The 20,705-nt window shown below is 44.7% G+C and overlaps 2 protein-coding genes across 3 annotated transcripts in view; one reads left to right on the plus strand and one right to left on the minus strand.

The window, feature by feature from the left end:
• The window catches only part of SCAF4 (SR-related CTD associated factor 4), a 52,461-nt gene extending 43,947 nt beyond the window's left edge, over positions 1 to 8,514 (plus strand). For both annotated transcript variants that reach the window (XM_054058285.1, XM_054058296.1), the window contains one exon: positions 3,999 to 8,514. In XM_054058285.1, the coding sequence (XP_053914260.1) occupies positions 3,999 to 4,840 (842 nt within the window). In that variant the 3' untranslated portion in view covers positions 4,841 to 8,514. The remainder of the gene's footprint in view (positions 1 to 3,998) is intronic.
• Positions 8,515 to 8,655: 141 nt separating this feature from the next.
• Positions 8,656 to 14,388, minus strand: SOD1 (superoxide dismutase 1). Its single transcript, XM_009567136.2, has 5 exons — positions 14,229 to 14,388; positions 13,010 to 13,103; positions 12,451 to 12,520; positions 10,155 to 10,269; positions 8,656 to 9,235 (listed from the first exon to the last, which is right to left on the minus strand). Exons 1-5 carry the CDS (start codon positions 14,301 to 14,303, stop codon positions 9,125 to 9,127), a joined length of 465 nt encoding a protein of 154 aa, XP_009565431.1. The 5' UTR covers positions 14,304 to 14,388; the 3' UTR covers positions 8,656 to 9,124.
• Between the last annotated feature and the right edge of the window lie 6,317 nt (positions 14,389 to 20,705).

The following is a 20,705-nucleotide window of genomic DNA, read 5'->3' on the forward strand; positions in this document are numbered from 1 at the left end:
CCAGCTCCTGCTAGCTTCACTGGTGGACATTGGCTACCCTGAGAAGTGTTGGGATTTATGGCAGATTACTTAAGCTGTAAATTGATGTTTAGGCTTTTATGTTTAGGCTCCTTTCTTTCCTCTTGGCCTGGCCTAGAGGTTTCTGTATTGAACTCCAGAAAAAAGATGCAACTTGTCCCTCTTTCAAGAATTTCTTGGTAGTATATTATGTTCTAGTGTTAAGATGCAACACCCCACACTGGACGGCAGTAGGAGAATTCATGTGACATGCTAAGTGTTGCAGTGTCAGCATCAAATTCAAAGCCTTAACCTTTAGCCTGTTCTGCTGGAACCATAAGCTTTTGACTTCTTGTTCTCATATATATATTTCCAGCAGATTTGCAAAGGAGGTGTGTTTGAAGCAGGATTGCTGTGTTGGCTATAGAAAACACCATTCCTCCACTTCCCTTCTTGTAACAGCACAGCTGAGAAGTAATTTAACAGATTTTAAAAGACACTATAATCACTTATTGAGCAAAGTTTAGTTAAAAAAATCATAGGCTGTGCTTCTGAATTATGTTAACATTTGCAACACTCATAATTATCACATGGGAACATGGGATTTGTCCAGACAGAAGAGGAGAGAGATAATCAGAAATGGAATTAAAGTGACACAGAAATCTGGTTAATTACCTAATTTATCAAAACAATAACGATGACTCCTGTGACCTCTCTGGATAGAAGATGCTTCTTCAGGACAGCTATCACATTTTGGACTATGTCTTCCAAGTAAAGTGAAATAATGAAACTTTTGACACTGTGTGACTGGTTTTGCACCTCTGAAGCAACGGTCATAGTTGGCAGTGGCTTTTCATAGTACACTTGCATCCATGTTCTTTATAGTAAACACTGTTCGTGAGTTCTTAGGACCTTTCATTATGCGTCTGTGGTAAAAGTTGCAAATAAAAGTCAATTGTGAAAGCGGTCTATATTTTTACACATTTGAACAGAGTAACGTATTAGGTGTAAAGTCTGAGGATGACATCTTCAGTATTAAAAGTCACGTCTGGTAATAAAATCTGCATTGTAGCCACGTTGTGCAGAATAAGCAGCTGGTCAGAAGGATGGTTGTATTTCATACCCCTAAGCAAGAAGACAAGGTTATCTGCTACAAAAAGGCTTACAATTATGAATGAATGAATAAAACACAGGCTGGGGCAGGTAAATTCTGTCACTCATCTACATGTGTATGAGACGGGCATTAAATGACTTCATTGTTGCTCTAGGAGCTCTGACAAACTATTTAAGGTTTACATACTGCCTTTCCCTATATAATGTAACAAAGGGCTTTACATTTTGATAGATGTTGCATGTACAATCTGCAACACTAATTTTACTGAGTGTGTTCAGTAAACTTGGGTGTGTTTCTGGACAACTCTTTGAGAGTAAATTTCTAACCAGTGCCTGACTTGTCAGTATAGCAAAGAAACTCTTAATAGTTCTTTCTACAGCCTCAAAATTTGAGTGGGCTGATTTAAAATAAAAAGTGTTTGGCTACCCTGCTGCTGCAGTCCAGATTAAAAGAGAATGAGTTTCAGATACTGTTAGGCTGCTTCTGTCCTGCATTTTTGTATAGCAATAAGGTTGAGAAGTTAAATTACTCATACTTGTTGCATTTAAAAAGACATTTTACATTTACCTCATGTTCACGCTGTTGTAGCACTCGTAACCTCTGCTGCTACAGAGCAGAAGCGTGTGCTTATCCTTTTCAGCTCATTAGGTCTCAGTTGTTCCTTTCCACTTTATTTTCAATCTGCGGAAGAATGTAATTATCAACAAAAATAGCCCCAAACCTCAGAATTCAGCAAAATTACACTCTTGGAAACACCTCTGGCCATGTGTCTGTCTCATTGGGTCTGTAGTGCTGAGTCATGGAGGAGTTTAAACTAGGTGACTTGCAGCCCTCCTTGTGAACAGCAGGAGGGGGAAGGCTGTGCGTTTCCAAGTAAAATGAGAAAGAAAAGGAGGCGGGGAAATACACTGAAGCTGCTGGAACATTTCTTTCAAAGAGTGTGACCTATCAAGCTGTGTCTTAAAAGTGGCTGCTTGGAGGGGAAGGTAAGATGGTACCGTGGAGTGGAAGGATATTCACATTTTGTTACCAGCAAACTACTATTCTAGACAGCAAACTGTAATTCCCTTCTAATACAAATATAAAGAGGAATCCGATAAAATGTTTATGTTCAAGATGCTCTTAGCATAAGAAGTGGTAGTGAAAGGCCAATAAATACCTTCTCCAGGCAGCTCAGGTGTAGTTGGGATAGAAATGCTGATGCTGAATAAGTCAGTTGAAGGAAGCTACAGTAGCTGAATGGAAGGTTATTTGGGATGTCTGCTCCGCTCTGCTTCTAAAGCTGAAATTCCAAGTGTAGTTTTCACCAGCACTACCAAGTATTTAATTATAGCGTTAATTTACATACCTATTTGACATTTTAATTTTACACAGGGCAGGGGTTACAAAATTGTCTGTAACCTGCACTTTGAACTTTAAGTTTTATTACTATCTATGGAAATAAAACATTATTTATAGTTTCCACAAATATAAAAAGGAGCGCAATGGATTAGGAGAGATTTGTGCTCGTTCTACTGGCACCTGCTGATCCCTTTGTATTACAGTTTGGGATCTGGGATGGTTTAGGGAGTGTTAGGAATGGTTGGACTTGATGATCCAGTGGGTCCTTTCCAACCTGGTGATTCTGTGATTCGATGTGGAACTTGTTTTCAGGTAGAGAAATGCTAGTGAGCGGAAAGAGCAGACAAACCCAGAGCAAATGCTGCAGAGAGCTATGAGGCAGTAGCCGTAACTGGTTCAGACAGAAGGAGCCACATGAGATGAGCAGGCTCACACTTACCAGTTTGAAGTCCTCATCTGGAGCTCGGTAGAATCATAGAATAGTTTGGGTTGGAAGAGACCTTAAAGATCATCTAGTTTCACCCCCCCCGCCATGGGCCGGGACATCCCACTAAATCAGGCACTAAATTTTGATAGTCCTCGGTTCCTTTGGGCTCCGTGTGTGGATGTCAATGAGTTTTGGGCTGAGCTTTCCCAGATGGTTTGAGAGTATATGTTTTTGGTCTTATGAAAACCATGTGAAAAACAATGAATAATAATGGGAAACAAGTTGGTGTTGACCGTGTGCTATAGAGGATGGAAAATTGTATTAAAAAAAAATCCAGAAATTACCTGTTACATTTATTTGTTCTATTGCATGGTTTATTCTGCCAAAATTAAACTTTGTGGTATCCCTTTTCTCTGGAACCATAAACTGAACTTCTTGCTCCTCCCCCAGCCTTGTTGTGATCTTACCTCTCCCTTCACAGCCTCCTCTGTCTGCTGCCTCTTCTGTGTGTTGGAGGTCTTGTTGGTGGCAAGAAATCTCAAGCATTTTAGCCAGACATGATTTTACTGATGTTTATAATCATAGAGTCATAGAATAGTTTGGGTTGGAAGGGACCTTAAAGATCATCCAGTTCCAACCCCCCTGCCATGGGCAGGGACACGAGGACAATAGAGGAGAAGGGGTTTAAAGCTGACTAAAGGAGGTGAGATGTCTTTAGTTAGAAGCCTAGGAAGCATGGCCTGTTAGGGAGGTGTTCCATCAGTCAGTTGATGAAGTGAGGCACTGAGCTGGAGATTGGGAAGAGTTCTGACCTACAAAATGGCAGTCAGTGGCTTCTTCACAAAAGGAAGCCAATGGGATAAGTGGTCGGCTGCTTCTGGTTGAATATTAATTACTCCTAGCACAACACGAACTACTGCTTAAGGATGGTGCTCTCTGTACAGTGTGTAAGGCAGCCCAGGAAGCTTCGCAGGCTGCTCTGCGTCCCCCCGGCACAATTTTGGGGTTACTCAATTCACAAGCTAATTTCAGAACGTTTTTGGAATGATGAAAATGCCTTTTTTCCCCCAACTCCTGCCAGCCTCTGATGCACTTTTTGTGTGTGTATGTTTGTTTCAGGTACTCAAGGAGTTGCGCCGCCCCCGCCAGCGCCTGTTGTCGGCCTGCAGACTCCATCGACCGGCCTCTTGGGTGCCCGGCCTGGATTGATCCCCCTGCAGCGACCGCCAGGAATGCCACCCCCTCCGCTGCAGCGCTTTCCCTTGATGCCACCGCGACACATGCCTCCCCACATGATGCACAGAGGGCCCCCGCCGGGGCCGGGGGGCTTTGGGATGCCTCCCCCCCACGGAATGAAAACTCCCTTCCCACCGCCCGGTCACTTTGTGAGACCTGGGGGGATGCAGGGAAGCGGGGGGCCGGGTGGACCTGAGGATAACAGAGATGGGAGGCAGTTTAGGAATGACAGACAGACGTTCACACCTAACAGAGACCAGGAAAGGTTCGGAAGGAGATCTTTTGGAAATCGGGTAGAAAATGATCGGGAGCGCTACAGTAACCGCAACGATGACAGAGATCACGAGCGACCCGGTAATCGTGACAGGCGAGACTGGGGAAGAAGAAGCCCCGAGCGTGATAGACACAGAGACTTGGAGGACAGAAACAGGCGGTCCAGCGGGCATCGAGACCGAGAGAGAGATTCGAGAGATAGGGAGTCTCGTAGAGACAAGGAAGAAAACAGAGGAAAGGAGAAACCGGAGATGACAGACAGGGCAGATGACGACAAAAACCATGAATCTCATAGTGGCAAAATGGAAGACGCAGACATTGTTTCAGAACTTGCTGCGGGAGAGTCTGAACCTGCAGGTGTAAAACCTGTCGAAGAGTTAACATCCGAGGCTACCTCATCTGTGGAACAGGCAGAAAAGGAGATGGGCTCAGTGGCGGATGCTCCTCGCTAGAGACTGGAAGTTGTCGAAAGACGACAGTGACATTTGTTGGAGTGTAGAGCTTTAGAGTTGTACAGTCTGCTGTATTATATTCGCTTCTGCTTCTATCACAGCCCCGCAGTAGTCGGTGGGGAGTTGTAAGCAATTTGATTGCTTCCCTTCTATTTAAAATAGCCACAACATAACACGAAATACTGAAGATATGATTCAAATGTTACCCATTTTTGCTGTAACTTTTTTAAAGTTTTGACTTTAAAAAGTTTACAAATCAGAAGTAGAAGTGCTTTCTATTTTTTTTTTTAATTTAAGAAAAGGTAACGGTGAAAGCTCCTCAAAAACCAATAGGGATGTGTTTTTAATAAACTCTATTTTCGTAACAAACTTTAACGTGTGCTATTCTTCCTACACTGCACTGAAGTGGAAAAGGAGTGTTCAACATCTTAAAGTTTGAACTGTTAATGCTGTACTGGAGTCTAAATTAGACTGTTTTGTTTATATTTGTTAAAAAGAAATACATCTGTTTGTGTAGCTGTTCACAGAAGCAAATTTTTATTTGTAATAGTCATCTTGATTTTTAGATTGCTGCATTTTAATTATTACTTGACCATACTAGGTAAAAGTTAGTGGTTTTAAAAATGTTAATTGAAGAGTTAACTGTTTAGTGTTTGCAATGCAATCAATTTTTTTTCTTTATAATTTTTTCTTTCCCCCCCTTCCCCCCCAACTGGTTCTGTGGTAAATGTTGCCCTAAGTAGCCTTTTTTAAGAAAAAGTGGACACCTTCAGGCATCCTCAGTCTGCTCTGCTTGTAATGTTATAAAATTACTGTGTGTGGTGGGCTGGGACGCTCACCGGATCAGCATCTTTTGTACTTGTTATTCATTGATGCTTTTTGGAAAGTGGGGTGAAAGAGAAATCAAAAGACACCAAAATACAATATAAAATGCTAACCTATTTTTTTTAAAAGGAGGGGAGGGGGCTGGGAAAAGGAAGGGAGGCGGGAGGGGGTGGGAGGGTTTTAAAATGCTGCCTCTTCCTTCCCACAAATCTGGGCTTCTGCCGTTGTCTGTGTTAACACTACCTCCTGTAACCCAGCAAGAGGTAGGTAGGTAGAGTTTTTACCCACTTAGTGGTGGTCCTGGTGGACAAGAGTGCGTTTTTTTTAACTTGTATTTGTGTTTTACCATCTTCTCTCCATATCACTTAAAGCAATTTTGTCAGATTTGAAGAGGGCAAACGCTGGTTCTTGGTGGCCAGCGCTTCGGCTGCACCAAGCAGAGCCCTGGCAGTTCAGCCCTGAAATGCGCTGGCTCATCCCTCGGCCGCTCGCCGGGCTTGGGCAGCACCAGCCTTTCAGCCGAAGCTTGTTAAACGCTAGAAACGTAATGGGAAAATTGTATGAATCCTGTGCATATTCAATTCTTTTTCTCCTTGATATAGGTGTGTTCTACTTTCAAAGTTGACTTTATTTTCCCTAGGTGAAGGGCAGCTGCTTTCTTACATCAGTACTTTTTCATAGCTGCTCTGCGGCAGAGGGATTTTTTTTTTTCTGGGGGAGGGAGCGGGGTGGGGAAGCAAATGTGGAGCTATGGACTGGGGAGAGGACATCTATTTTTATGTTCTTGCAATAGCAGAATAAAGAGAGAAAAAAAAAAAACCAAACAAAACTGTTTACATACTTGTAGTGAACTCAGCTTCCATGTCTTAAAACTTGTGTCCTTAATGTTTGTTTCATGCTGGGCCAGAGGAACTAACTTTTTTCATACAAAGCCAGACAGTTATGGCTTAGGTTTAATACTTGTCTTAGTAAAATCTGTCATAATTCTATAAGGAGGTAGGATTTTTTCTTACATGAATATGTTTTATTGAAGGATTTGAAGACAAGAAGGACAGAGGCAGGTTTATCTTCTCACTCAAAATACCACCTCACATTCTTTCCATTTCCCTTTTTATGAAATTGGAATAGAAAGCCTAGGAAAACGTTGGCTGTTCCTTTGCAGAGCAGTTTAGCTGCTTGCCGAAGCAGAAGTTGTATACTCAACCTGCTGGTGATGCAGTATCTTTACAGCATCACCAGAGTACCTGGATCCTACCCTTGTACAACTACCGAACGTCTGGCTTTAATCTTCCAGTATACATGTATGGCTTGTCTTATTTTAATTAGCTCAGTGTGACCATCCATTACTGATAAAGACAATATAGTGTTAGCAATTAACACGATGGTTTATGAAGCCCATGCCTGTCAGTTGCAGCAATTTGTACATCAACAGAGCATTATGTATACTTCTTTCGATGCAGTATTGGCTTCTGGGCCTGTGTGCCATCAGCACTGCGACCCAACCACAGAGAGCAGGTTTGATGCTGAACATCGGTATACACCAGGCTTTCAAAGCAGCAAGGCTCAGTGCCAAGAACAGCTGGAGAGGAGGCGAGCAGGAAGGAGAGCCGGAGCTCTCATTCCATTGCTGCTCCTCCTACGGCTGACAAGCTCTTGCCATTTTTCCCCCCTTAGGAGGGGAAACATAACAGTCCTCTGACAGGCAGCGCTATTCATGGGTGTTCAGTGTTCTGCTTCCCCTGCTGCTTAAGGATGGAGCCGAAAGGCACAGTCACTACCTTAATTCCACTGCAGCAGCAAAACCTGGGCATAAATTAATCCACTGGGAAAGGTACAGGTGGGTAGAAGCTGTACACACAATTGTTTGCCACCTGCAATGAATGTAAGTTTAAAGTGTTTGTACGGCATTCTTGCCATACTACCAAATGCCATTCCTTTTTTGTAACATGCTACACTGGAATCGGGGTGTCTAGAACTACAGCCAACTACTTCCATGAATCTCTCTTATGTACGAGATTAAAGAATGTTGATACAAGTCTTCATTAAAACTAATAATTTTCTCTATTGAAAGCCTTGGAAATCTCTGTTTAAGAGGTACATACAAGAGAATAATGCTTAAGGCTTTCCAACCACACACATGCCACAAGTGTGACACCATTACATTTTGCAGCAAGAAGGTATTCCTGCAAAACAGCAACCATCCTTCAGTACATAAACCCCTGGCTGTAATCTGCAGACAGCGTCAGGTTATTCCCACAGAACATAAGTTTCTGTCACAGGAAAACATGACAGTGTTCATTACTCCCCTCCTGACTGATCTCAGGTCACTGGCTAGAAGTAACCTAGATGCTGTTGGTATCTGGCAATTAACCACTGTCATGGTTCTTGTGAGACCTCATCTAGAGTATGCTGTCCAGTTCTGGAATCCTCAATGTAAGAAGGATATGGAGCTGTTGGAAAGAGGCCAGAGGAGGGCTACAAGGATGATCAGAGGGCTGGAGCACCTCCCATACAAGGACAGGCTGAGAGAGTTGGGGCTGTTCAACCTGGAGAAGAGCAGGCTCAGAGGAGACTTACAGTGACCTTCCAGTGCCTGAAGGGGCTGCAGGAAAGCTGGGGAGGGGACTGTTCACAAAGGCTTGTGGGGATAGGATTAACAGCAACGGATATAAACTGGAGAGGAGCAGATTTAGATTAGACATGAGGAATTTCTTCCCCATGAGGGTGGCAAGGCACTGGCACAGGTTGCCCAGGGAAGCTGTGGATGCCCCTCCCTGGAGGTGTTCCAGGCCAGGGTGGATGGGAACTTGGGCAGCCTGGTCTGGTGGGAGGTGTCCCTGCCCATGGCAGGGAGTTGGAACTGGATGGGTTTTAAGGTCCCTTCCAACTATTCTGTGATTCTATGATGAAGTCCAGGCCTGCTTTTCATGTTACCAAAAACATGAAAAGAGGTGTGTTGTGTTTGGGTTTTTATAGACAGCAACACCAAGGAGTGTTTGCCCAGCAAGTTTATTACACAAGTTTTGAAACCTACAAATGCTGCAACTCTGCCCGGAGGAAGCCCAATACACACAGTGCCCACTGCTCTTTGATGAGTAGTCCTTGTACAGTTAATCCTCCACATCACACAACGTACTCCAAGTTCCCATGTTCAGGATGTGATTGCAACTAAACATCTTCCATTAAGAGATGGGAGTTTCAGTTAGTGAAGATTATACTTAGTGGCTACAGTAGATGCTTTAGCAGAAGACTACATAAACATTCCATCAGGGTCACTTTAACTGAAATATACATCATATAAAATTAAGTCAGTCTCCACCAGTTTAAGTGATCTTAGAATGCAGAGCAGTAATATGATTAAGTGAAATCTTTTGCTTGCACAAGGAAGGGCAAGTACAGCATTTGCAATGAAATACAGCCAGTTTATCACAGTCATCTTAAGCATTTCAAATATAATACTTAGCTCTTCGCTATTCCAATTACACCACAAGCTAAGCGAGGTCCAGCATTTCCAGTTATTTTGCTCTCGTTGTCTCCCCCTCTACCTAGGTCATCACGTTTTTCATGGACCTAAAACAGAATTGAAGATACCTTAATTCATGTTATTGCATAACTGATCAACATTTTTCACTACCCGCATCAGTAGAGGCAGTGATGAGCAGCATTGCCAGCTACCAGCAGGGCATGTTACACAAGAGAACCCATGTAATTGTATAATGCTGAATGCCAAACTGATACTTGTACTAAAAACTTATAACTAGACTTTAAAAAAAAGGAGTTGCCTTCAGCTGAATTTGTCTGAAGTGGAAGTCACTAAAACCTCACATTTCAAAAGAAGTCATTACTAGCCCAAGAGCAAGCTTGGACTTGACATTGACCCTTATAACACCAGGCTGACCACTGCACTGCATGAAGTGCCTTGGCCACGCTACTCAGAGGGCTACACTACTCATCTCCCTGCTCTTTGGCCATTATCCAAGCCCATTTCATGCAGGAGTAGTGATCTCAGCTGGAGTTGTGGCAGGGGCAACAAAACTGACAGTGTTTATCTGTGGCCAAGTTCACCCAGCCTCTGCTTCCCTCCTTCCCCACGGAGGCCACAGCACAAGTTGTTGCAGCAGCTCCCAGACCAGTGTCCCAAAGTGCCCATGGCCATGCCTTTCAGTGACAGCATTTGTGCCAGACTCCCAGTTCCTTCCTCAAATCAGGCTGATTTAGTCACTCACAGCTGGAAGAAGCTAAGTTAAATGGAGAAGAACATCTTCAGAAGTCAGGTAGAAAATTAAAAATCTCATGGCAATAAAATGCCACACTAATACATGGAGGACTTTCCAGCAAAGCTTCAAAGAACTCACCGGGCTGGAAATCTTGCACTACAAGTTCTGTAACAAACAGAAGGGAAAGGCCTCCAGCATCGAAAAGTCTCCACTTGCTGGCAAGGCTGCTTTAAAGCTCCTTAAAGCATCCCAGTAGGCATCAAGACACTTACCACCATGGTACGTCCAATGACGCTATGTGGTCCACTAAGAGAAATGACAGGATCTTCTATTTCCACATCTGCCACTCCTCCTTTAGCAGTCACATTGCCAAGGTCTCCCACATGCCTACACAAAGACAGAGAAAGTCATAGAAAGCTTGGTTAAATTTAAAGCCCTTCTAAGTGAAAGCCTGGACACTACACTCAAGTACACGACTATCTTATCTTAAACAGCAGCTGTGTCCTCATTTACCACCACCAGTCAATCTTGACCACTTCCACTATTTTAACTCCTTTAGTTCAAGGGGTGTTTAAAATCCTAGGTAGAACTTGAAAGTGGAAGGTTAGTCAGCTTTGGAGAAAGGAATGCCATTACTCTCCAGCAACCCAAGCCAACAGTGCACAACTCGCACAGCCAAGAACTCCGTGCTGATGGCATTTTCTCTGTTCAAAGAAAATACCTCAAATTAGGTGAAAAATCTTTCCTGCACATGCAAGGTCTGGTGCAAGTACTGCTGCAATTCTTAAGAGCTCATATATACCACAAATCAGCTGTTCCACCAGCAGCTGCAGGCTTTAGGTTTAAACAGGATTAGCAAAAGCAGTCTTTCAGGTGACATGTCAAAGGGGATGCACTGAGGGCTAGCTGAGCACTAATCAGTACCAGGGAAGACTGTTCAAGTTTGCTTAGTATTTTCCCACACAATTGGCATTATACTCTACCACACAGTTTTCATCCGAGCTAGACCTCCGCTAGGACTTCCCTTAGCAATTAAGCCTTCAGCTGTTACATTTTCAAGTGAACTTCTAGGCATTCCAGCCTGATTCCAGCTTATTTCCTGCACATCTGCCCCAAAATAAACCATTCACTCAAGCTGGTGATGCTCTGCAAGACTTCTATCCCAATTCAGAACCTTGAAAGCCAACTAATTTCTCAAACTCTGCACGCATGCAGGGTGACCAGCTCAGCTGGCAGAATGCTGATTAAGACAAGAGCACAGTGTCACATCTATATTTTTAATAAAGTCCTACAAAGCCAAGTCAAGGCAGTTTTCCATTTAGGAATTTGCTTGATTTAAGGTTCCAGGAAGCTTCAACTTTTACACTGATAAAAGCATCACCTAGTTCTTATACCCTCCCAGCCTACAGCTGCCTGAGCAGGCAGGTTACACCACGAGCAAGATTTAACAAAGCAGAACCAGCAGAAGCTGTGATGTTCAGGCAATTCTGACCTTTCACACTGAAGGAGCTGACTATCCATAAAGCACGTGAGTGCACCATTTCATGCAGCTCTGTTAGCCAGAGAGCTGGCAAGGAGCCAGCTTACTTGGCCTGGCATGCAACAACTGATCACTCAAGTAAGAATTTACCCATCACATAAGGTGCTATTATAGACAAATGTGAGCATTCAAAAGCTAATCACAATGCCAAATTTATCGCAGTGCTCATCCAGATCCTAACCAAGCAGAACCAGCTTATCTTTTACAGTTGCTCCTAGCTCCATTCACTACCACTCACCTTCAGCTTGTGTAGCCCTCTCCCAGTCTCCAAAGCCAGTCAGCATAGTGCTTAAAGCAATTGCTCAGACACGCAAGAGTTCTCTGAAGGTAACTGGATCATAAGACTGCTTCCAGGGAAGAACTAGGCTCCCACCAAGTTAGATCTATTCAGCACAAATATCAGACGCTGTACTGACAGAGGGTGCACACAACCCCCAAGGGGCACACACTGTAGGCAGCACAGCACCCAAGCTAACCAGCTAAAAACAGCCCAACACACCCAATGAAAAGCCACCATGGCCAAGCACATACAGCTTTCTACCCATCTTGCAGTCTCCCCTAAAGTCTCAGCTCCTTCCACAGATGATCCCGATCTACCCCATGACAAGCCTGCATGTAGTTCAGCAATTGAGTAGTGAGCCTCTGTTGTTAAAAGCTGGTCCTAAACCAGAAGCAAATTGTCACTGACCAAATAAGGATTTAACATACAAATTCCTTCACATTCACTTAAGAAACCTTCTCTCAGTAGGAGTCTCCACTTCCTCTTCTCCCCAAGCTACATTAAAACAAAGAACATGTCCCAAAGATTACATTTAACCCACACGCTTGGAGCCAAGGTGCCTAACACACCACTGTATGGTTATCAGAGCTTTTGCTAAGTGATCCCAGAAATCCTGCTGGAATTACCAGTTTTCTTCTGATATTACCCTAGTATTATTAACAAAACAGCTTCACAAGCACAAAGCAGCACTTGGGTGGCTGCTGCATGGAGCAGCTACCCAGTAAGAGGCCAGGCACATTGAACTCACCTTTCTGCATCTTTTGGTCCACCATGCTGCTTGCCTTCAGGGTTGAAGTGAGGACCTGCACTGATACATCCTGAAACAGAATGCAGACATCAAAAGTACATTTTTTGCAGTAGGCAGTTTAAATATTTTGCTTATAGAGTACACCAAGGTAGCCCTCCTACAGCCAGAGGAAGTAAAGTCGCCAACAATGAAATGCTACTCCCCTGCGAGATGTTCTACTAATCCTTTGGTAACCTAGCACAGACTTAGTTCAAAAAGTAAGATTACTTGTTCTAGAACACTCTAGGCTAGTTGAAAGCTTTCTTATTTCTCAACACTACATTACTGAAGTATTTAGGTTAGTGCTTGATATGTCAGCTTTTGAACACCAGCCTAAACATGTTCGAAGCATTTAACAGTAAACAATTTGATAGGAAATGTTATCATTTCTTAACACAGATAGGCAGCCATGAGACCCAAGTATACTTACACTAGTTGCTGCTGCAACACTAAGAGAAACTCTTTAAAGCAAGGCCCTCACATTACAGCTGTAACTCATAATCTTGGATAGCCATCTTACCATTTGTATTGTCCCCAAATTCATGGACATGGAAGCCATGATCTCCATCAGCCAAGCCAGTGATTCTTCCAGTAACTTTTACTGGTCCGTTACCCTTTAATGGAAAAAAAAATATCACCAAAATGACTACAGCACTAAATGGACTCATGTCAAGCAAAGCTTCCTAGTCAACAGAAAGCATGAGAAACTCATTGACAAGTTCAGCTCCTAGGACGTTATTACCTTCCTACACTGATTCTCTACAGCAATACAGCATTTCAATGAATATTTGTTTATTCAGCCACCTAAGATATACTCCCAGTGTCAACAAATATGCATCAACAAGCAGGACTGCTTGCTTTTGAGAAAGATCACGTGCTGCCATTTGGACACAAGAGTTTGGACATTAGGAGATATTTTTTCACTGAAAGGGTTCTCAGGCACTGGCAGAGGCTGCCCAGGGAAGCAGTGGAGTCACTGCCCTTGGAGGTGTTTAGATATGGGGAGATGAGGTGCTCAGAGTTTAGCAAAGGATGGGTGCAGTTGTGTTCGATGATCACAGAATCACAGAATAGTTTGGGTTGGAAGAGACCTTAAAGATCATCTAGTTCCAACCCCCCTGCCATAAGCAGGGACATCTTCCACCGGATCAGGCTGCCCAAGGCCCCCATCCAACCTGGCCTTGAACACCTCCAGGGATGGGGCAGCCACAACTTCTCTCAGCAACCTGTGCCAGTGCCTCACCACTCTCACGGTGAAGAAATTCTTCCTTACATCAAGCCTAAATCTGCTCCTCTCCAGTTTATACCCATCACCCCTCATCCTATACTACAAGCTTTCTTGAACAGTCCCTCCCCAGCTTTCTTGTAGCCCGTTCAGGTACTGTAAGGTCGCTGTAAGACCTTCTCTGAGCCTTCTCTTCTCCAAGCTGAATCATCTCAAAGGTCTTTTCCAACCGAGCGATTCTGTGACAGCCCGAAGTCGTTCGTCCTCTGCTGACTCTGTATATCGCCGTGTCCCCCTCGGCAGCCGCAATCGGGCCCGGGTGCTGCCTCCCCCCACCCCCCATCGCGCGAAGCGGCGCGCGCTGCCCCCTCCGTGACCCCGGGCGGGGAGGGGAGCACTAAGCGCAGCCCCGGCCCTCCCTCGCCCCATCGCGACAGGCCGAGAGGGCGCCCCGCGCCGTGACTCAGCGCTCATCCCCGGGGACAGGCGCAGAGGAGTCGGAGCCGCCGCTCACCTGCTGCTCGAAGTGGATTAGGCCCTGCACGGGTCCGTCCCCCCTCATCACGCACACGGCCTTCAGCGTCGCCATGTTTCTCGCCCCTCTCTCCCTTCAGGCAGCGCGCGCTCACCACCCGACCCGAGGACTGACTGCGAGCAGAGCCCCGCCCGCCAGCCCCCCTTATATAGGGCTGCGCCGGCCAATCGTCGCTGGCCTCTCGCCGTCCGGTCAATCAAAGCCCGGAGGGGCGGCGCGTGGGGCCAATCAGCGGCGGCGACCGTCGCTCGGCCAGTGGGCGGGAGCGCGCGTTGCGTAACGGGGAAAGAGGGGCGGGGGCGCCCGGGGCACCTCGTGGCGCCGTTAGAGGGTGGTTAGGGGCTGCGTGCTGCTGAGATTGGCGTCGCAATGAGGGGACATGGAATCATAGATCATAGAATGGTTTGGGTTGGAAGGGACCTTAAAGCCCATCCAGCTCCAACCCCCCTGCCATGGGCAGGGACATCCCGCTGGATCAGGCTGCCCAAGGCCCCATCCAACCTGGCCTTGAACACCTCCCGGGATGGGGAAGCCACAGCTTCCCTGGGCAACCTGTGCCAGTGCCTCACCACCCTCATGGAGAAGAAATTCCTCCTTATCTCTACCCTAAATCTGCCCCTCTCCAATTTAAAGCCGTTTCCCCTACTCCTATCAATACAGACCTTTATGAACACTCCCTCCCCAGCTTTCCTGCAGCCCCTTCAGGTATTAGAAGGTCACTATAAGATCTCAGAGCCTTCTCTTCTCCAAGCTGAACAATCCCAGCTTGGAACAATCCTCAGCCTGTCCTTGTATGGGAGGTGCTCCGGGCCTCTGATCACCTTTGTAACATCCTCTGACCCCTTTCCGACAGCTCCATATCCTTCTTACACTGAGGATTTCAGAACTGGACACAATACTCCAGGTGAGGTCTCACAAGAGAGGAATAGAGGGGCAGAATCCCCTCCCTTGCCCTGCTGGCCACGCTTCTTTTGATGCAGCCCAGGATATGATTGGCCTGGGCTGCAAAGAGTCATTTGGTTGGAAAAAGCCTTCAAGGTCATGGAGTCCAAACCATACCTGCCCACTACTAAACCACATCCCTGAGCTTTGAGCAATCTCACTTGAAATCTTCTGTCAGGCTAAGTGTTTCGGTCCTTCTGATGCTGTGATTTCACCCAGACACAGAAAATCCGGTTTTTATAGTTGTGCCCTGAAGCAGTGACAAGGGAGAAGCAGCAGCAGTACTGGTTTGCTTTTCTGCAAACATTTTTCTTGTGTAATCTCTGCATTGATAAAGGAAGTAATTACTATTGCAAAAAGTGGAATATTATTTAAGCTAAAGTAGAGTGATGTTTTACCTAAGTAACTGTGTTCTTTGAAAGTTAGAATGTCACTCTGATAGCGTGTTTTCTTTCAAACAGTTTCTCCAGACACTGGAGATGATAATGCCTTGTGCTCAGTGTGATCTGTGCTGAGCAGCTGTGTCTGCTGCAATCACCTCTGTTTGCAGCCTTTCCCCGTCTCCAATGTAGGGTCAGGCAGAGCTGGTGCCACCTCCAAATCAGCAACGGATTTGGCTGTTGTAAGGTTCATAATAACTTTAAAATTAGTCCTTGGAAAGTAATGTAAGATGCATAAGATTTCTAGGGAAAATTATCCATATGCATGTGAGTGGGAAATCCATCCTGTCCCAGCTCTGGTCTCACTGCACACGATGGATGGAGATTGCTCCCTCGTGTTGCCCAGCCCTGATAAAGGATGCTGCTATCTAAAACTCCAAAACGAGTCTTAGATAGTTTTATTTGCTGTCATGCTCAGTATCAGCATCTGTCATGAGCCAGCAGTGGCCCAGGTGGCCAAGAGGGCTAATGACATCCTGGCTTGGATCAGAAACAGCGTGGCCAGCAGGACCAGGGCAGTGATGGTGTCCCTGTGCTCAGCATTGTTGAGGCCACACCACGAATCTTGTGTTCAGTTTTGGGCCCATCACTACAAGAAGGACATTGAGGGGCTGGACTATGTCCAGAGAAGGGTAACAAAGCTGGGGAAGAGGCTGGAGAACAAGTCTTACGAGGAGCAGCCGAGGGAACTGGATTTGTTTAGCCTGGAGAAGAGGAAGCTGAGGGGAGACCGCATCACTGCCTACAACTTCCTGAAAGGAGGATGTGGGGAAGTGTGTGTTGGTCTCTTCTTCCAAGTGACAAGTGATAGGATGAGAGGAAATAGCCTCAGGTTGCACCAGGAAAGATTTATATTGCATATGAGGAGAAATTATTCACTCAAAGGGTTATCTGGCTGTGGCACAGGTTGCCCAGGGAAGTGTTTGGGTCACTATCCCTGGAGGTATTTAAAAGAAGGGTAGATGGGGTGCTCAGGGTATAGTTTAGTAGTGGACAGGTACAGTTGGACTTTATGATCTCAAAGTTCTTTTCCAACCAAATGATTCTGTAATTATATGATGTTTTTCCCTTCCCTGAAGGGTATTTTCCTGTATTCCTGTGGCCAAGGCGTGTTGCATCATGAACTCCCTGTCTAGAATTGGAATGCAGCTTTCAAGTGGCCTCTGAATAGCTTTGCATTTCAAAATAGTTGCCCTGCCTGGAAGATGTTTTGTACAGAAACTGTCAAAGTTACACTCTGAAGTTGATGTTGCTTGGCTGCTGACTTTTCTTGGAGACACCTTTGTGTGTAGTCTACCCACAGTACCAAGCTCGGTGGGTATTATGCAGCACAGAGCTCTGCTTAAGAGGGGAAGCGTCTTGGCCTAGCCATCAATTGCCCCCTGTCTGAGAGATGTATAGAGGAGAGATACATAGGGAAGAGATGACTAAGTAGCTTCTCTCCCTACTGATAACATTGACAAACTTCAGACTGCAAGGGAAGGTTAACACCAGACTTGGGGAGCACATAGCTCTGCAGTTTTCTTCAAAGACCTGCAACTTTCAACCATTTTAAGAATGAAAGAGTTCATGTAAGGAATTCTGTTGCTTGTTTTTTCTGCTGCATTATTGATGGAGAAGTTAAATCATAGGCACAAAATGATTTCACGATACTAATAAATCTAGGTAATCCATGTATATGCCTGAGAAACATATATGCCTTGAAGCCCAGGAGGTTTTAAGTCACCAAGTCAGGGAAGGATGTACAAGGTTGGTTTCACACATCAGACTCAGCCATGGCTCAGCTGACACAACTGAAACAAGCAGGGATTTGCTTGAATGGTATAATTCTCTGCTTGAGAAAGAAGAAACAGCAGGGAAAAAACCCTACATAGATGGAGAGTATCTGTCTAAGAGACAGATAAAGATTTGTAGCTTCCTCTTAGAAAGAAGCTGATAAAGCAGGAGAGCGAGGCAGCTTCTTATCTAGGACTCATCTAGACACTGTGAATTACACTCCCTAGAGTTGCATTCCTGATATGCCTGGAGGGAAGAGACTCTGTAAATTACTTGTGAGCGAACAGGTCTGTGCTCATGGCATGACCTGCAGCACCCGGAATGCTTGCTACAGCAAGAGGAAAAATTCCAGTGCCCTCGATGTGCATCTTGTTCAATTAAAAATTGTTTGTAAACTTGGAGGGATAGTAGTGACATATTGCTTTCTGTCATCTTTGGCTTCCTATATCACTATCTTTGTTTGGCAGTGCCCTTTCATAAAGAGGGCATCTTGAGTGCTGCATTATAGTGCTTTCTCTTATTTTTAGGTCTGTCTCCAAGGCTGCTTATGGTTTTCTTATCAGATGGATTTATTCCTTCCTTCCTGAAAGTAAGTTTTTAAGATCTGCCCTTCTTCATGTCTCTACATGAATGTAGGACAAGCAGATAGGCAAGAGCCAGGTGTGTCAGGACTCTTAATATGTCAAGTGAAATAATCTGAAGTAGTGATTTTAGAGATTAATTGCATTAGGCTTCAATGTCAGGTTACCTGTGAAGGCACCTTGAGGTGCCTGATGCTTAAGTTAGGCAGAATGCAACTAACACAGCTGACCTGCTAAGAGACAGCATGGTGAGGAGACCAGCAGCAGGAGGCTAAAGCAGAGATGTGATTTTTTTAGGACTCATATACAAGTGGACACATGCAAAAAGTGACCAGTAATCTTCATATAGGTCATGGCCTCACCCTTTAGAGTGTTTTCTATTATTCTTTTCTTTCACAAGTACAATAGAAATACCAAAGTATTAGTTCACAGGTGTACTCTTTCACATTAGTCTTATACAAGAAGCCAGGGAAAGGGTTTTTTTCTCCCACATACTTCCTTTTAACACATTTATTTTCTGAAATCTCACCAGTAGGTAAAAAATTCACCTTAAAGAAGCTGAACAAGGTGTTTGATAGCAACATCTTATTTTATTATTTGGATTATCAGAGTCAAAGCAGAGAGAAAAGATGAAAAAGTGCAAGGTGGAATTCCAAACTTTGATAGTAGGAACTACAGGAAGATGAGATCTGGCAGGTATGAGAAAGAGAGGCATCTCTTATAACTCTGGCACCTCTTGTTTGACATCCCCCTTCGCCCCATACCCTGGTTCTGCCATGTCAGCTTGGAAGAAGCGTAGGGCTTGGGTCTGGCTGAATCTTCATAGGTGGACTGGTGATAAAGTGGGCTGATCTGGCACCCAGAGCGTTGAAATGAGCACAGCAGGGACAATCTTAGGCCTGGGTGGACACACAGCTTTGTCTGTTCACCTCGTTCTGCAGTTGCCTGCAAAGCATATTTGTTGTAGCAGGGGAGCGAAGCAGTTTTTTGTGCTGATCAATAGGGTTGCTTTCACCACGTATGGGATCTCTGAAGAGCTAGAATTCAAGACAATCTTGGTTAGTTCCTAATTTACCAATTTAAATGGCAAATGAAATACTGTGTGATGTAGGTTAATGTAAGCCTAATCTATCTAGACAGAAGCTAATAAACTTCTAAGAAAACTGCACAGAAGTAACAAAAAATCCCAAACCGTTATGTACTGCTAAAATTTGGCATTTATGAAGCGTAATGTCCCTGCAGCACATTATCATGCTTCCTGGTCAAAATTTTGTATGGATTAAAAAATTAGAGGTAATTTTGAGAGTTGCGATTCCCCTAACATTCCTGACTCTGGTGCCTTGTGCAAATATCTCATATTTTCTGCTTGTGAATACAGAGTGAAACTAAGATTGCAATGGTAAACATCACTCCAGATCACCTGAACTTGTGTGCATAGGTGCTCGCCCATCAAGATCACTGTCCACAAATCTGTGCTCATGTAATTTTTTATGTTTGTTCTGTTACATTAATAAAAGTACACAGAAACAACATGAATTTTGAATAATGATCCTTTGTAATGGCCTGGTATGTCGTTGGCTCTGGAGAGGACACCACTGGTGAGACAAATACAGGAACTCTCCCAACAAGTTCTTGTGCAGGAAAGCAGATGACTGTCTCCTTCTCCACAACCTTGTGCTCTAGTGACTGAGGATCCCAGCGGGACTGGGTCAGAGCAGTCTCTTATGCTCCTGAAGCAGAACTTTGGTGATTCTCAACCCATATTTCCAGCTTAGCAGCTGAGTCACCGATGTTACATGAAGGTAATAAGCAGTGGCTTCCCAGCGCTGTAATGGGCAGGTTGCATGTTCTTGTCGTCTAGTTTTTCCCTGTGAGAAAGTGGAAGCTGCATTTCCAATGTTAGTGTGACCTTGTGCTGTGGCAACATAGAAGATTTGCTGCATTTGGGAGTCGCCTAATGCACAGAGAACACAATATACGCGTGTTTGTTCAGGCTTGCTCAGTAAGGAGTGCTGTTGAAAGTTCTAGAAAAGGCTTGTGGGTTTCTTTGTTTTTTTCCTTTGGAATCCTAATGTTTAGCTGCTGGAATCTCCTACTACCTAATGCTTACTCCGTCGCTGGACTCAGCTGTTTACTCATCCATGTATAGCACCATCTGAGATACTGCAGGCTTTCTCCTCTGGCCTCTAGCTGCGACGGAAGGGGACCTGGAGCTGCTGCTCCCTACCTGCCAGCCCCTGTGCATCCCTGAAGGCTCTCTAATATCTCAAAGAGCACTAGGTATGTATGCTGAGAAACCGAATCAAACCCTGAGCCTTTGTGTTGTCGTGGGCAAGCGATCATGCATCATTGCGGTCTTCCCATTTGATTACGCATGGGTACTGACACTTCCCTGCCCTAACGGATGCTAGGAGAGGTAATTAACTCACTTTATGTTTGTGTAGTGTTTTGAAAATGAAAAATGCTGTGGAATTTACTAAACATTATTTCACTTGAAAGTTTGTAATGGTAGCTCCCTGGTGGAAAGCCTGCTGTTCCAATTAAGGGGTAGTGGTGCTGATAACCAAAGTACTCATGTAATTAACGTAGTGTCAGCTGGAAAGCCTTTACATGGAACATACAAGATTAAATATAGCATTCACTTTTAATGCTGAATTGAGCTAATCTGTCTGCTACAAGTCCCTCATCCTCCATTGCTTGACAAGCTGAGTAAACTT

Source organism: Cuculus canorus, chromosome 1, assembly GCF_017976375.1.
Source record: "Cuculus canorus isolate bCucCan1 chromosome 1, bCucCan1.pri, whole genome shotgun sequence".
Taxonomy (NCBI): Eukaryota; Metazoa; Chordata; class Aves; order Cuculiformes; family Cuculidae; genus Cuculus; species Cuculus canorus.

Excerpts from the sequence above, each read along its gene's own strand:
- SOD1 (XM_009567136.2), bottom strand. The coding sequence starts at position 14,303 with ATGGCGACGCTGAAGGCCGTGTGCGTGATGAGGGGGGACGGACCCGTG. Across the intron at positions 12,521-13,009 it reads ATTTGGGGACAATACAAATG|GATGTATCAGTGCAGGTCCT; the intron begins GTAAGATGGCTA and ends ATTCTGTTTCAG. Across the intron at positions 10,270-12,450 it reads GGACCAAAAGATGCAGAAAG|GCATGTGGGAGACCTTGGCA; the intron begins GTGAGTTCAATG and ends GTCTTTGTGTAG.